General features: G+C 44.0%; 1 protein-coding gene across 11 annotated transcripts in view; it reads right to left on the bottom strand.

Annotated features, from left to right (window-relative positions):
• Positions 1–15,122, bottom strand: part of DMD (dystrophin) — a 2,172,325-nt gene that overhangs the window by 1,191,580 nt on the left and 965,623 nt on the right. For all 11 annotated transcript variants that reach the window (XM_059720821.1, XM_059720816.1, XM_059720817.1 and 8 more), the window contains one exon: positions 14,786–14,966. In XM_059720821.1, the coding sequence (XP_059576804.1) occupies positions 14,786–14,966 (181 nt within the window). The remainder of the gene's footprint in view (positions 1–14,785; positions 14,967–15,122) is intronic.

The raw sequence follows: 15,122 nt of genomic DNA, 5'->3' as shown, positions 1-15,122 counted from the left end.
CTGGGGGGGCCACACACCCTTGCACTTTCACCATTTGTTTTTAATATTTGTATAATAAAAGTTGAAGAAGTCAAAGTCACTCTCACTCTCAAGTTCCTGATAAAGCACTTAAGAGAAGTGGTAGAGGCTATGACCTGGGGTGCAAGAACTGGAGCCTACTTCCAAGAAATTACAGAGGCTGATGCCCCAACCAGGTTCTTTTTCAACCTAGAGAAAAACACTCAGAACAAAGTATCATCAGTCACCTTACAACCCCACTGGGCCAGGTGCCTACAGTCTCTGCTGAGATCCTAGAGTATGTCATTAGGCACTACAGGGAGCTGTTTGCAGCTAAGCCTGCCTGCCCCGAGGCCATTCAATGCCTGCACAAGGGCCTCCCTAAACTCTCCATGTTTGAGGCTGATGAGCTTGACCAGGAGCTACCCCTGGCAGAACTGACAGCAGCCATTGAAGATCTCACCACGGGGAATCCTCCAGGCCTTGAGAGATTACGCATCAAGTTCTCCAAGACTTTTTGGTCCCTGCTGGACTTAGACCTCCCATGCATCTTTCAGGAGAGTCCCAAAGATAGGATCCTTCTGGTCAGTTGCTGGCAATCTGTGCTCATGCTGCTGTCCAAAAAAGAGGATCTCAGTAATAATAAAAACCGGTGACCAGTATTGTACGTGCATACCAATTACAAAATCCTGACCAAAGCCCTGGCCAACCGGCTCAAAATGGTCATAGGCTGTGTTAAGCTCAAACAGAGCTCAAACAGAGCTACTGAGTAGCTAGCAGAACCATCCAGGACAACTTGTTTCTGCTATGTGACCTGATAGCAGCCACAGAACACTTTGACCTGAACATCAAACATGTCTCCCTGAATCCAGAAAAGTTCTTTCATTGGGTGACCAAAGACTTCTCATTCTGGACTCTGGAAGCATTTGGTTTTGGGCCTGTCTTCACCTCAACCACAAAGCTCCTGTACCATAACATCTCAAGCTTCCTAAAGGTGAATGGAAAGCTATATGTCCTGTTCCTAGTATGCAGAGGCATCTGACAGGGCTGTCCTCTCTCTAGAATCTCTATGCCCTAACCATTAAGCCACTGCTCCATGCACTGCAGCAATGCCTGATGGGCTTGGTCATCCCATCAGCCCCAGCCCCAGACCCAGCCACTGGCTCCCCAGATAAGGTGACAATGTATTTCAAAGACACAACTGTTTCTGTGAGCAGTGAAAGAGATGTCCAGTCCCTGATTGAGTGTAATCAAGCTTACAAGTGTGTCTCCTGAGCCTGTATTAAATGGCCAGAAGTGATATATTTTTGCTGGGAAACCAGGCTGATGCTCAGCCCCCCGACTTGTTTGGAGGCCTGTCCTGGTGCTGGGATAGCTTCAAAGCCACAAGCATTTACCTAGGCCTGCCAGTCTATGTAACCAAAAACTGAAAAGGTCCTGGTGAGGAGGTTGAGACATGAACACACCAGTGGCGTTCGCACCTGCCCAGACTCTCCTACTGTAGACAGATCCCGGTCTTCAACAACCTGATAGCTCTTACTCTGTAACACAGGTGTGTCATCACCAAACACCCTGTTCAAAAGGCTCTAGAAGCTCCTCATGGACTTCTGGAATGGATGCCACTGGTTCCATGGAGTTTCTTGTGCCTAAGCAACCTGGCAAGCAAGGTGGCTTCCTTCCATCTGCAAACCCTTCAGCACCTGCTCTTTGGTGGGGAATGTCTCCCTTAGCAATGATTGCTCTTTGCTTTCCTGAGTCAGACTGGGGACTTTAACTTTGATTGGGAATGGTTCCTGCTGGATCCTGATCATCTTGGCTAAGAAACTTTGCTGCCCTTCTACCACAGTCTTGCCTGGCTCTTGCAGGTCAACCTTCAACTGAGACCCTAGCACAGACATCTGTGATTTCCAGAGCTGTGGCAGAATCCCTTGGCCTTGCAGCAGAGGGCATCAGTCCTTGTCTATCGACATTTCATTGTGTCCTTGTTCTGACTGCACATCATCAAGCTGACCCACCTCTTCAACTCAGCTCAGTCCACTTGGCTCTCAACCACAGCCCTGGCTAACCAGCTTGGATTGAGCTCTGTCCATTTTGGTTAGTGCCTCTTGACTGAAGAGAAAGCTGCCCTCCCTGCAGACACATTTACCACCCTGGAAGACTACCTCTTCATACAACAATCCCTCCCTGATGGCAGCTCACTAGACACATCTCTTCTATCACTGCCTATTTCTCTGTCTGTGGACAGGAATGAGAGTGGCAGGTCCAGCACTCTGCTTTCCCTCCATGTGCCCAACAAGAACAGTAGGGGATGTGTCTTGAGATCCCACCACTTCCCACCTTCTCCTGTCTGGGAAGGCACTGTACACATGTGCAATCAAAGTCCATCATGCCCATGTCTTCAACACTCACCCTGAAAAGACTTGGAGGCAGTGACTACTGGCAACAACAAAGTACAAGCTACCCAGAGCCAAGAAAACTGGAAACCTACAATGATGGCTGCTGCATGGAGATCAGGCCACAGGCACTTTTGTCCTGGCACTGTTGGCAACATGCCCTTTCTGGGAAGTGGTGGTGAAAGAGACTTTTCCATGCCTTCCTGGACTGGACCCAGCTGCATTCACTCTTTGCTGCCCTAAGCACCCGCTTTGGCGTGCCAGGGATGAACTTCTCTGAGACTGTGTACATCTTCTCTATCCTACATTAAAGAGTAAAGAGAAATATGATCTTCTTGGCTAACTTCCTGCTGGGCCAGGCTGAGATGATGATTTTGAAAAGCTGCAAAAAACAGCTTGCTGGGACCAGCTGTGATGACGTCCTCTAATTCTTCTGCTTCCTGGTCCAGGTGTATATTATAACTGAACGTGGACACTTCACCTTGCAACAAAATGTGGACCAGTTTGTGTTGTGCTGGGACAGTGAGGGGGCCCTCTGCAAGATGACAGCTGGTCTTATACGTGTAACCCCATGAGAGGCATGGGGGAAAGGATTTTAATCTCTGGTGACAAAATTTTTTTGCTGCTTTCAAGTTTTCCATGCTCAGCCGGAGGAATGGCCATACACCTTTACATTTTTACCATTTGTTTTTAATATTTAAATATTAAAGTTTTTAAAAAGTCAGTCTCTTCCTTCCAACATGCCAAAAAATAATTGAAATGTCATATGAACATAGCTAGCAGTTTTCAATATATTTATGTTTCCCACTATGCACGAGGCTAAATAAGAACTCAAACAGGATCAAACATACTGATTAGAATCAGCCACTGGCAAATTGATTTGAACATTAACCATAGCTTTAAAAAGATTTTTCTCATTTCAGTGAAGCCACAGGTATTTAAATTTTTGTCCACTATCAGCTGGACAGTATTTTCACAATAGGTTTTCTTGTTAACTAGGATAAATATATTTCTACAATAGACTGTATATCAGTATTTCAGAAGCTGCAGATTTATATATTTTGTTGGTTCTTGTTTTGATGTGATCTCTTTTCTGGTGTTGCCCATTCTTTAATTTATTCTTTAATAGCCTTGTTATTAGTTAATATTTTCAGAAGTGCCTAAATAACTAAGGAACCAAAGTCCCAGTCAGTCTGAGACAGCTATGGAAAATATTTTCAAAGGGATATAGGTTCTTAAACTGAACAGACTCCTAGATCTCAATGAACCCCACAGGATTCAAGTAATAATCTTTTTAGATACTTTATAAAATCCCTTTCTGTGCCAAACTGCATATTTAAGAAGCTTGTATTTTAATGCCTGTCCTTCAGTGCCCAAGACACTTTTGAAAATGGACACTTTGTCTAAGTCAGCTTTTTTATCCCCTTCTTTATAAATGTCATTTCATAAGACATTTCTTGAATGGAGAATATGATAGCCAGGGGCCTAAGAAGAACTATAGCAAGGATTCAGTGATCCCAGAGATATATTTCAAATTTTGCCATTTGAAAGGAAATTCTAACGCTGAATTATCGTTTTCATATTTGTAAATGGTGGTAGTGGGTACTGTGCATTGGCAGTACATTGGTCATTTATCCAAATTGCTATACCTATTCTCAGTCCCTCCTGACATTACCAAGTGTTAGCTAAGTAAGAAAGAACAGATCAAAAAGGAGTCTGGCTTCTATTATACTAACCCTTATAAAATTCACAACTTTGAACTAATTTGCTAGATACCTGCTGTCATGATGGCATATAGGGGGTGTGTCTAAACACATGCAGAAGGTAGGGTAGATTTGCATTTTATACTGTGTCAGAGACGTAGTATATAAGTTTTTGTGAGACTGAACTCAGTCTCATGCAGGGTGATGCTCTGTATCTTTGATTTAGTTAATGTATCAAGTACAAATCTACCCTGCTTCTGCCTGTCTTCAGACTAACACTGCTAACTATTTCTCTCTAAGCACATGCATTCATACCTAGGGACTTACCGAATTCATGATTGCATGACTTTCACAGAAATCGTTAATTCAAGCAAGCTCTGTGAAAAATGGTGGGTTTGCTGCAAAAACAAACAAAAACAAAATCCCCAAACCACAACTCACTGACAAGCAGAGAGTCTTGGGACATGGGGGAGCGGGGGCAGAAGGGAGAGGGGAAGGGGCAGGGAAGAGAGGGCAGCAGGGTGTGGTGGCACAGGGCTGCTCACAGCAGGAGGAATGGAGGCTACAGCCTTTGTGCTTCCTGCAGCAAGCAGCCCTGCCCTGCACTCCGCTCTGCCTTCCTGCCTATCCTGCATGCTCCAAGACTCTCTGCTGGGTGGTAAATTTTTTTGTGGTGGGGGGATTGCAGGGGGGGTTGTTGTTCTTTTTTGCAGCAAGCCCACTAAAAGCATGGAGCCTGTCACTTGGGGATGGCCCAAAACCACAGCTTAATTATCCTGATTAAGCCCAGGGATGCTATTCATCCACACTTAATTACACATGGTTTAATGGCTTCACTGGGCTTATCTGTGGGGAGCACCAAGACTGCCGGGTCCCATTGGCCAATCAGAGGCATGGTGGGGGCCCCGTCATACTCAGCCCATGAAAGTGGTGGCCATGCCCAGGATCTACCCACAAAATTGGCTGGCCACCTCTTCAACTTGAGTAGATTCCTATTCATACCTATATACAAATAAGTGCTTTTACATTTTATATATATTTAAAACATTTTAATAATTAATATTTATTAATGTCTTCATTTAGGATTCAGTACAGGATCCAATATCATAAATATTCATATGAACTCAGGTGTAAGTCTGCTATGCTACTTCATCAGATGAGAAACTGAACTGGGAGAAGACAGGAAGAGATACTAGATTCTTTAATTCACTAGTCTATTTACAGGCTTATGAAATAATAAAAAAAAGTATACAAATTGGTAGCTCTCAATCTCAAATATTCAAAGGTAGTGCCTCTTATAACTTCAGGAAAACACAGGTGCATTATTACTAGGAATAGAAAAGTCCTCCTTCCATCCCTCTTACTAGAAAGGAATAATTTTTATCAGACCATTGATGGTGGTCAAACCCTGGGAGCACATGTCTAGACATTCAAAGAAAGAGAGGAGAGCAATAGGATTGAGAAGTGAGCTGAGTCTTACAGGTTAGGCTGAAGAGTGTCCATCCTGAGTTATTGGTTATGTGGTATAAGTCCTTTAACTGTACACTGCATCCAATTAAATGTATATTACACAAGAGAAATCTGAAGAGTCAGTGCCACTTTCCACTATTAAATGAATGTTTTTACCAGCTGCTGAAAATCATCCCTACATCTTCCTTTCATTTACCTGCACATTCTGATCAAACAGACTATTCTTTATTTATTGTAATAGACAATTTGGTTTAATTGAAGGGAATAATTAATATAATCCTGAGGGAGATGTGTATGCTGTGTACTGTTTCTATACTTCATGAGAAACACTTAATACTGAAATACTCTTGCTGTGTATTTCCTTACACGGATACAGTTCTAAACAGAAAACACCAGAGAAAAAATGGATTGGTAATTAAGACACCTTGGGCCCAAATTAACAAAGCACTTAGTTTAATTTTCAACACATACTTAAATAAACCACTTATCAATAATTCATATAATGTGCTTAAAATCATTGCTTAGTGTGTTGAAGGACAGACAGACTTAAGGATATGCATATGGGCTTTGCTGGATAGGTGATTAAAAATAGGTGATAATACTGAATTTACTTGATTCCAAGACAAGTTCCCGCCCCCCCCCCCCCTTTAACATGGAGGATAAAGCCTTTCATCTTGGAATCAAGTGTGAGCAGTGAGGGGACATCTGCAGCTTCTGCCTGACCCCCTGAAACCTGCCCCCACCACCTAACCTCAGGTCCCCTGCCCCACCTTCATAGCCTCTGCCTTGCTGCCCTCTGCTCTGTCACTTACTATTGCTCTAGTGCCACAGGCTCTGTCCCTGCTGCAGCCTGGGGCATAGAGTATGTACTTGCTTTGGCCCCAGTCCAGCATAGGAGTAGCAGCAGTAACAGCAGCAGCAACAACATGGTGACTTGGGCTGGGCCTGGGAGCTAGGGCCCTAACTTCTATACTGCTGCCACTGCTCCTAGGCTGGGCTGGGGTGAGAGCAAGCACAGAGCAGGGATGGAGCCTGTGGCACTAAAGCAAGAGTGGGGGGGGCATCAGAGGGGGCAGGAGACAGTGGGCCTGAGGCACTGCGGGGAGAGATGGAGTGAAGGGGGATGAGGCCTGAGGATGTGGGGAGGGGGGACAGAGATGGCAGGGAGCCAGGCACAAGGGAGGCAAACAGCAAGGGAGGCAAGTAGTAGGGGCAAGTGGTAATGTGTTGGCGGGGGGGAAGTGGTCAATCTGTCTGACCCACCCCACTACCTGCCACCCACCTGCTGCCTGACCCTCACTGGCCTCCCCACCACATGCCCCCCTACTACTGCTTTCCCCACTGATGTAGTGGGGAAGTGGGGATGAATTTAAGACAACCCTCCAGTGATTAGATTCTATACATGAAATATTATTTAAAATATATACGTTTCCACATATAGAATGTAATTATTAGGGGGGGGGGGGCAGTATCTTAATTCAGGATTGTCTTGATTCAAGTAAATATGGTACCTCCCTGTCTAACAGTGATATGGATAAGTTTGTTATTGTTTTTGAATCGTTCATGGTACATGATGAGGGCTACCTAAACACAAAGAGAGAGAGAGAGAGAGAGAGAGAAAGTGTGAGTGAGTTCGACTGAGAAATTCAGCATGACATTATCATTTTTAATAAGCAGTGTTATTTAAACATTTGGAAACAGTTTGTCAAACAAATGAACATTGCTGTTTCTCTTTTCTTGCCATATTTCTTGAACTGATTTCCTTTCTCCAACAGAATTGAAATGTGAGTAATACGAGTAGTTTTATTCTACTCACAATCAAGATATTGTACATCCTCTTCTCCCAAACAATTTCCCCCTACAATCAGGGAAAATTCATTGTTCATCATTTCATAGCGACAGCAGAAGATATGTAGCAAATTTGAATCTATGGAGTCATGCTCTTGCAACTAACTTGAATGAACTATCCCTCAGATCCTACATGTACCCTAAAAGTTTGTTAAATAGAAACAATGACCTTTCTATGCAACGTGAGTTACCAGCATTTTTTCACTATTCCTTTCCTAGAAATACAATTTCTTATTTTCACTTGTGTTTCATTACTTGTCCTTGAAGCTGATCAAAGACCAACACTTGGGGAGCTTTTCTTTTCGTTTTCTGATGATTACATAAGAACTGTGTTTCTCTGTTTCCCACCTACCTTTTTTCTTTCCCTATCATCAGAAGCCATCAGAGTGCAATGTCTGAGAATCTTGCATGGTACTAGTGGAGAACATTATGAATGCTCTGAAAGTGCATTAACAATTTTATTTCTCTGATGTATCTCCATGTTAAAAGAAATGGTGCAGGCTGGTTCTTCCAGCCCTACAATAATGAAACAATATAATAAAAAGATACAATTGTTTTAGTGCATGATATTATGTTGATTTATTTTCCATTGGTAGAAATTTCCATTAATCATGGAGGAGAAAAAAGATAAAGTGGACATTCAAAAGAAGTCATTATCTAATAAAGTTTATTATGTAAGATAATTCGTTTTTCTTCTTTAATGGGAAACAACTGACTGAGAAAAAGTGTGCAACATAACAAAAATGATATTACATCAAATTTGTTTATTAAAGATTTGTTCATTTACCTGTAACTGACATTAGAGTTTGAACTCAAATAAAAACTAGCTAAAACTATACAAAACCAGATCAAAGACTTACTTTATATGTATATATTTTACATATTTTATATGTATATCTGTTGTATATTTTAATAACTGAACGTGAGATTTTTTAAAATGCACATCAAGAGCTGCCAACAGTCTCAAATATCACTTGCATTTGCAGTATTTACATGACACATCCCTTTTTCTAATGTACAATGTTTAGTCTGAAAAATTCTTATAAAATGATACTGATAGTGTTATGCAATATCAACCCTAAAGTTCAAAATCTCATATAAGGCAATGTAAAACACTCAATATTTAAAATGTTCTCTAAACAAATAAAATGACTTGCCAAAGTAAAATCTAGAAGGTTTATTTTTATTGTTGTAGTGGCTGTTTGCATAGTTTCAGGAACCTATGCTGAGATTCTAGTTGCACAATCTGTGAGCTATAGCAACATTATTCAAGTAATGACTCTCCCATTAACTACTGAGGAGAATTATGGTCTATCTTGGAAAGAGTTAGGGTAAGTGGAGAATACAAATGTGGGCAAGGAAAGCGGGGCAGGTGAAGTAACACAAAATGACACAGAATCTAAAAGGCAGGGCACAGTTGTATCTTATAGACCTGTGGGTTGCAACTCAAAAGTGGGTCACAAGAATATATGAAAGGGTTACAAACAAAAATGGATTTTCTTTTAAAGGAGAAAAACATGGGAAACAGTGGCTGTTCTCTTTCAGGCTCTCAGAGTTCTAGCCTGCAAGGGGCTGCTTGGGGCCCCCTATGCCCCTCCCCGCACACATCCTGGGCCCACACTCCCCTCCACCTCTGCCCAACACACTGATGGGGCTGGGGGCAGGAGGGGGCAGTGGGTCATGAGTGAGGGGTACTGGGTCAAGACTGGCCATCAATTTTTACAAATGGGTCCTGGTACAAAAAAGTTGAGAATCACTGTTATAGATTAAATAATTCATCCGATGAAGAAAACTGTTACTTATGAAAATATATGCATCTCTAACTGACTAGTGCCTAAGGTGCACCTCTATCCTGCCTCCTGCCTGACCTCAGACTGGCATGTATAAATGCCTCTCTGCTTTAGAAGGTAAAAGTTTTCCAGAAATCTTTTTTTTTTTTTTAAACAGGGAAGAGAAAACTGAATGCTGATTGAATGCAGATGCATCATCAAAAATAAAATATAAAGCCCTCTGTTTGAATTTATTTAATTAAGGCATCATACTACAATGTAAGAGAGCTACTTACTTGTGGAAAAAAATATCAAACATCTGAGACTGACAGGATTTTGTTTCATCATATACAATGTTTACTGTAGAGCCAAAAACAGGCACAAATATTATCTTTTTAAATTAAATTCTACTCTGAAAAAATGTGTGCATTAAATTGGCACTTTTTTGGGAGCTATGGATGAAAGATGCTCTACAGGATGCAAGTGTTATTGTTATTTCTCAATGAATCTGTTTTCTATATATGCTTATAGTTATATCTATTCAAATGCATTTTTAATAGATGGTACTGTTATTACATTGTGGTTGTAATAAAATTAAAGAAGAATTAAATTAATTCTATTTTCATGTAATAGCAACAGAATTTCAAGAAAGCTTTAGCTACAGAATTTAGATTGTCAGTTACTAGTGCTTCTCATCACAATTTTTGATTTTTGACGTCACTGAGGTGAGTATGGGATTCACTGATGATGCTATGACATTCTCTGAGGTCCCTCAGTTTATTGGTATAGCTTATGTTCTAATCAAGTTTATGGAACATAGTCTCTTCAGAGTAAGAATGTATTCCTAACATTTAGGGCTGCCAGTGAATCGTCATTAATGTGCATGATTAACACATTAATTTGTTCTTGCATTAATTTTTTTTTAATCATGCACGTGGTTTTGGAACCCCCATCCCCGCTCCATTCTGCCGCCATCATCACCACCTCTGGGCTGCCCAGAGAGGCAGTGGTGGTTGTACAGAGGGCCACAGGGCAGCCCAGGTGCAGGCTCTGGGCTTCTGCAGCAGAAAGGTGCAGGGAGAGAGGAGGAGGGAAGGCTCACACAGACGGACACAGACACACATGTGCACCTACAGCATGCACACAGTCAGGAATGCAGCCAGGCAGTGTGTAAAGCAGCACCCAGAAGGTAAGTCTGTGGAAGGAAAGGGACAGGGGGAGAAGGAAAGGGTGAGGGAGGGGGCAGTTTGAGGTCCTCATAGTGAAGGAGTGGGGCAGGGGCTGGGGTGAAGAGGGCCCCAGGGGCAGGGCAGTTCATGGAATGGAGCTGTGGACAGATCATCCAGAGGTGCAGGTGGTATGGCTTCAAGCCAATACGTGCACCCCTGGGTGAGGCATGTGGGGCATGTGCCCCCAGGATTTGTGAATGGAGCGGAGGCGGGCTGCCCGCTGGGGGCTGGGGCTCTATGCCTTGCTGATTTTTCCCTGGGAGCTGCAGACTGGCTGCATGTTCCCTGCCTGCCTGGTGGTGGGAGGCACATGGTGTCACACAGCTCCTGGAGCAAAGGCAGCAGGGCACAGAGCCCCAGCCTACAGCAGGTAGCACACCTCTGCTCTGCACACAAATCGGGGGGGGGGCATATGCCCTCCATGGATCTCCTGGGGGTGCAAGCAGTGGCAAAGAGGCGTGCCACCCCCATCCTCCTGTGCCCTGGATGAGCTGCCCACAGCTCTATGACCTGCCCTGGCCCTGGGGTGCCATGCATCCCAGCCCCTGCCCCTGCTCCACTCCCTCCCTCACTATGGAGGCCTCAATCTCCCCGCCTCCCCTTTCCCCCGCTCCACAAACTTACCTGGTGGGTACTACTCTATATGCAGCTAGGCTGCTTTGCTGTATGGTTACCATATTTCCAGTTTTAAAGAAGAGGCACTTGTGGTGGGGTGAGGTAATATGATTGTGGAGGGTGGGGCAATGATATGCTCATGCCCTTTCCCTACTCCTCACTCCCAAGCCACAGCCCCCCAGATGTACTGTTACCCTCACTACTGACCCACAGTACCCTTCTCCTGCCAGGGCATGTGGGGGTCTCCACTCCCCAGGCTTGAGCCCCCCCAGTGGGGAGCCCCCCCTCCCTAGGCTATAAATCCCACACACACCCACAGTCCCCGATACCTTCACAAATTCCCCCCATCCACACACCCCAACACCCACCCCAATGATATAAAGTACCTGCAAAATTTTGCATAATTGAGTTTCTCTGCACATAATTTTGAGTTTTTAGCTGTGTGATTAAAATCGTGATTAATTGTGACTAATTTTTTTAATTGCATAGCTAATCATGATGACATTTTTTAATTGTTTGACAGCTCTAACATTTCATTTTACATATATAATCCAGCAAAAAATACAGGTAAAGCATTTGCAGGATCTAACTCTGGTTTAGGCAGCTTAGTTTAAGTCAGCTAAACCCAAGTCAGGATGGTCACATGCATGACTTTTCCACTTGCCAGGAGGACACATGGGCAGCTGGAGGCAAATTCAGTCAGGGGATTTGGAGATCTGCTAGACCTGAGGGGGGGCCTGGCAAGTCTGTGATGGGGACTACCCAGTCTGGGGGTGTGGTGATAAGGGGGCAAAAAATAGCCTGGTTAGGGTCAGGGTGATTAAAACAGCATAGATTACCTTATTTTATGTTGGGTCAACCCATGTTAGTTAGTTCGCATCTGACAAGAACAAACTTTAGATTGGGTATGCCATTTTTAGGGCAAGCTAAGCCTTGCAACACTTGCACTCATGGCCATTTATATCACCCTAAACTTGGTTAGGATGATCTCAGTGTAACCCACAGTATGTACCCACAGTTTGTCTTATGAATTTCAGGTTTATGTTTGCAGATCATGCAGTAGAGAAATGTATTTCCTGATTGCAAACTAAAGATAATTGAACTGAGAAGTATGTATCTGTGTTAGTCTGAAGTCAGCGAGAAGGCAGGGTAGAGATGCACCTACCTTATTAAGTAAACTCAGAGATACATAAGCTTTCATAAGACAGAGCTCAGTTCACCAGATGTCTCACCAGCCCACAAGGAGAGAGGCACGGCATTACAAAGGCCCCAGTCTGTTCCTAAAACCAGGCAGACCACTGGTCTGGGGAAAAGGCAGGGAGCACTGCCCTGATGACACCTTCCCAGACCAGATTGGGAGGAAAGTGTGCAAATATTGACTGCCTATACATGTGCTCAGAGTTCGGGTGGGGGGGTGGCATTTTAATTAGAACAGTTCCCAGGAGCCGCTCTAACTAGAATGCCTCATCGTCATGTCTATTAAGCCCCCTCACATTTAAAAATGGCCATGGGGTGCTTTAGCTAAACCTCATTCAACAAGTTTTAGTTCAAGTGCCCCACAGCCATTTTAAAACACACAGAGGCTTAACAGACATGATACTGAATCAAAACTGGAGCATTTTTATTAAAATGTGGAGCAGAATTGATGAATAAAGTTTGCTCTGACACATTCTAATTAAAACATGAACAAGCACGTGTATAGGAAGCTGTTGACTCTTGACCCTTTCATATATACCTGGAAGATCTTTCTCCCAGAGACTGCATGGTTCCCCACAAATAAATCTAATGAATGCTTGTGTCCCAGGGGCGCGGGGACACCGGGAAACCCCCGCGGCGGCAAAGGGTTCCGCTTAACTCCCGCAGGGCCGGAAGAGCCGAAGGAAGTCCATGCGCCGGCGCTGCCGGTGCGGGTCGTCAGCTGGGCATTTATCCGGCTGCGGCTGAGCAGCGGGGGCGGGGCACGCCGACCGGGAGAAACAAAAGGCAGCCCCATTGAGGCAAGGGGATGGCTGGACAAAGGAGGCTGGGGAGAGAAGCCCCAGCAAGCGGGGAGTCAGCCTCCACCCGCGGAATGCGGGAGCAGAGGAGGCGGAGCCAGTCGCGGCTCCGAGAAACGGAGCAGAGCAGCTGACAGCGGTGCTGGTGAAGAGGCCAGCACTGAGACTATTGGCGGAACTGGTGGAGAAGCCGGTGGCAGCGCTGGTAGCCGGACGGAAGGAGGAGCTCGCCGGTTCCCGGGTTACGGAGCGGGGAGCGAGGGCAGCTGCAGCGGGAGCAGCAGGAGCAGCAGGGAGGCCAGCTGCAGTAAGACAGAAGGCACCGGTGAGGTAACCGGGTGCCTAACACAGAGCAGATCCGGCAGGAGGTACAGCGCCCCCGCGGACCCCTGGGGGAGCGCAGGTATGAGGACAGAGGGAGCGGGCTGGCATCCCCATAGGCAGTATGCCCAGCCCAAAGACCATTGCTGACGGACGGCGTGTTGAGGCAAGGGGGTGACAAGCCAGGGGCGACGTGGAGACCCCCAAGAGGAAGAGCCTAAGGTGGCGAGTTGACAGGTTGTAGGGGAGGACGGAGCCCCAAGGTTACCCGCCGAGGGACGCGCCGACACCAGTGGGTACCCCAAGGGTGGGCCCCCCCACTGAAGATATCATCAAAGTCATGGCAGGCGAGATCAGGGGCCCCCCTGATACCAACCGGGGTAACCTCCGGGGTACCTTTCCAGAGTCAGGGCGCACGAAGCCTGGGGCTCGGGCAAAGGCGGCGCGCGAACACCTGGTAGAGCGGAGGCGGGTACAGCTTGTATGCTTGTAGTTGCTACCTGGAGAGTTCTTCCAGGACAAATATAATGCCTATACATGGCCATAATTTGAAATGAATTTAAATAAAGAAGAAAGCACACGTATTTTTTAAGATGTTATATATTGTTGATAGTCCCTCTTTATCTCATCAAGAGTTCACATAAAAGACAGGTTCCACAGCCTAAACCCAAAGTCATATCTTTAGAGCATGTACAAAATTCCTTTTGAAATTCTCATTTTACATCAAGGAACCAGAAAAACCCAGCTTTGGAACATTCAGCTTACCATCTACAGGAAATTATTGCCATTCATGTAGCATACTAATTTAGTATGTTTCATCCACATCATTCCTTCCTGCCTTAGTTCTAGCACATTTAAAAAGGAAACCATATTTTGCTGTTCAGTGTTTTAGCTCAAAAATGAACGTCTGTCTAGGTGCTGAGATTTAGGTTCAGTTTTCTATTTCTCTCTTAACAACAAAGTTAACACATTTTGTAATATATTATCATAATAATGACAGTTTTAATAATGCAATTTTAATATAAAAGGATTAAATGGGATATTATTAATCTAAAAAAACAACATTTTGGGCAAGAAACTACCTGAAAATAAATTTGGCTAAAATAAAAACATATTTCCTTTTTTATACACCTGTGTTTGATTGTATTAGCATTATTAAAATGGATTTACTAATTGAGGAACTGCAAATGCATTTATCTACCATCCCTAATTCTTCATTCTTTTACTTCCATTGCACTGACTACAGCCTTGTCCTGCCTCTCAGTAAGAACTTAATTTTGGTATAAGTGGGCTTTTTTCCAGAAGTATATTGTGTCTCTTTCTCCATGATACCCGAGAGCTTGAAAAGCTGCAATTTCATGTTTAAAATTCAAATAAAACTGCTGTTATGACTACCCACTTATCAATGTGTGCAAAGGAAGTCAGGGCTTGACTAACACTTACCAGTCTGTAGTTGTTTTTCTCTGGCCTTTATATCAGTAAACACTTGCTGGAAGTGGTTGGTAAAAGCAACAAGGTCTGCATCCAGAAACATTGGTCCTTGTTCTTTTTCTTTCAGGGCTTTGCTTTGAACCTTTAGCTGGTCAATTTGTGGCTGAAGGATAGACAAATGGATGACTTGATCCTGCATAGTGAAATAAAAAAATAATATTGCAAATTATCTTTTTGTTGTAGAATCAGTAATGTGTTTATGTAGTAGCAGAGTACTAAAGAACAAACCTATATTTCTAGTTTCTTGAATGATAAATGGCAATATGGAAAATTAAAAGTATTAGTTAAT

This window comes from Alligator mississippiensis, chromosome 1 (genome assembly GCF_030867095.1).
Source record: "Alligator mississippiensis isolate rAllMis1 chromosome 1, rAllMis1, whole genome shotgun sequence".
In the NCBI taxonomy this organism is placed as follows: Eukaryota; Metazoa; Chordata; order Crocodylia; family Alligatoridae; genus Alligator; species Alligator mississippiensis.
The sequence above is the reverse complement of the archived record's forward strand: the minus strand, read 5'-3'. Positions and strand labels throughout refer to the sequence as shown.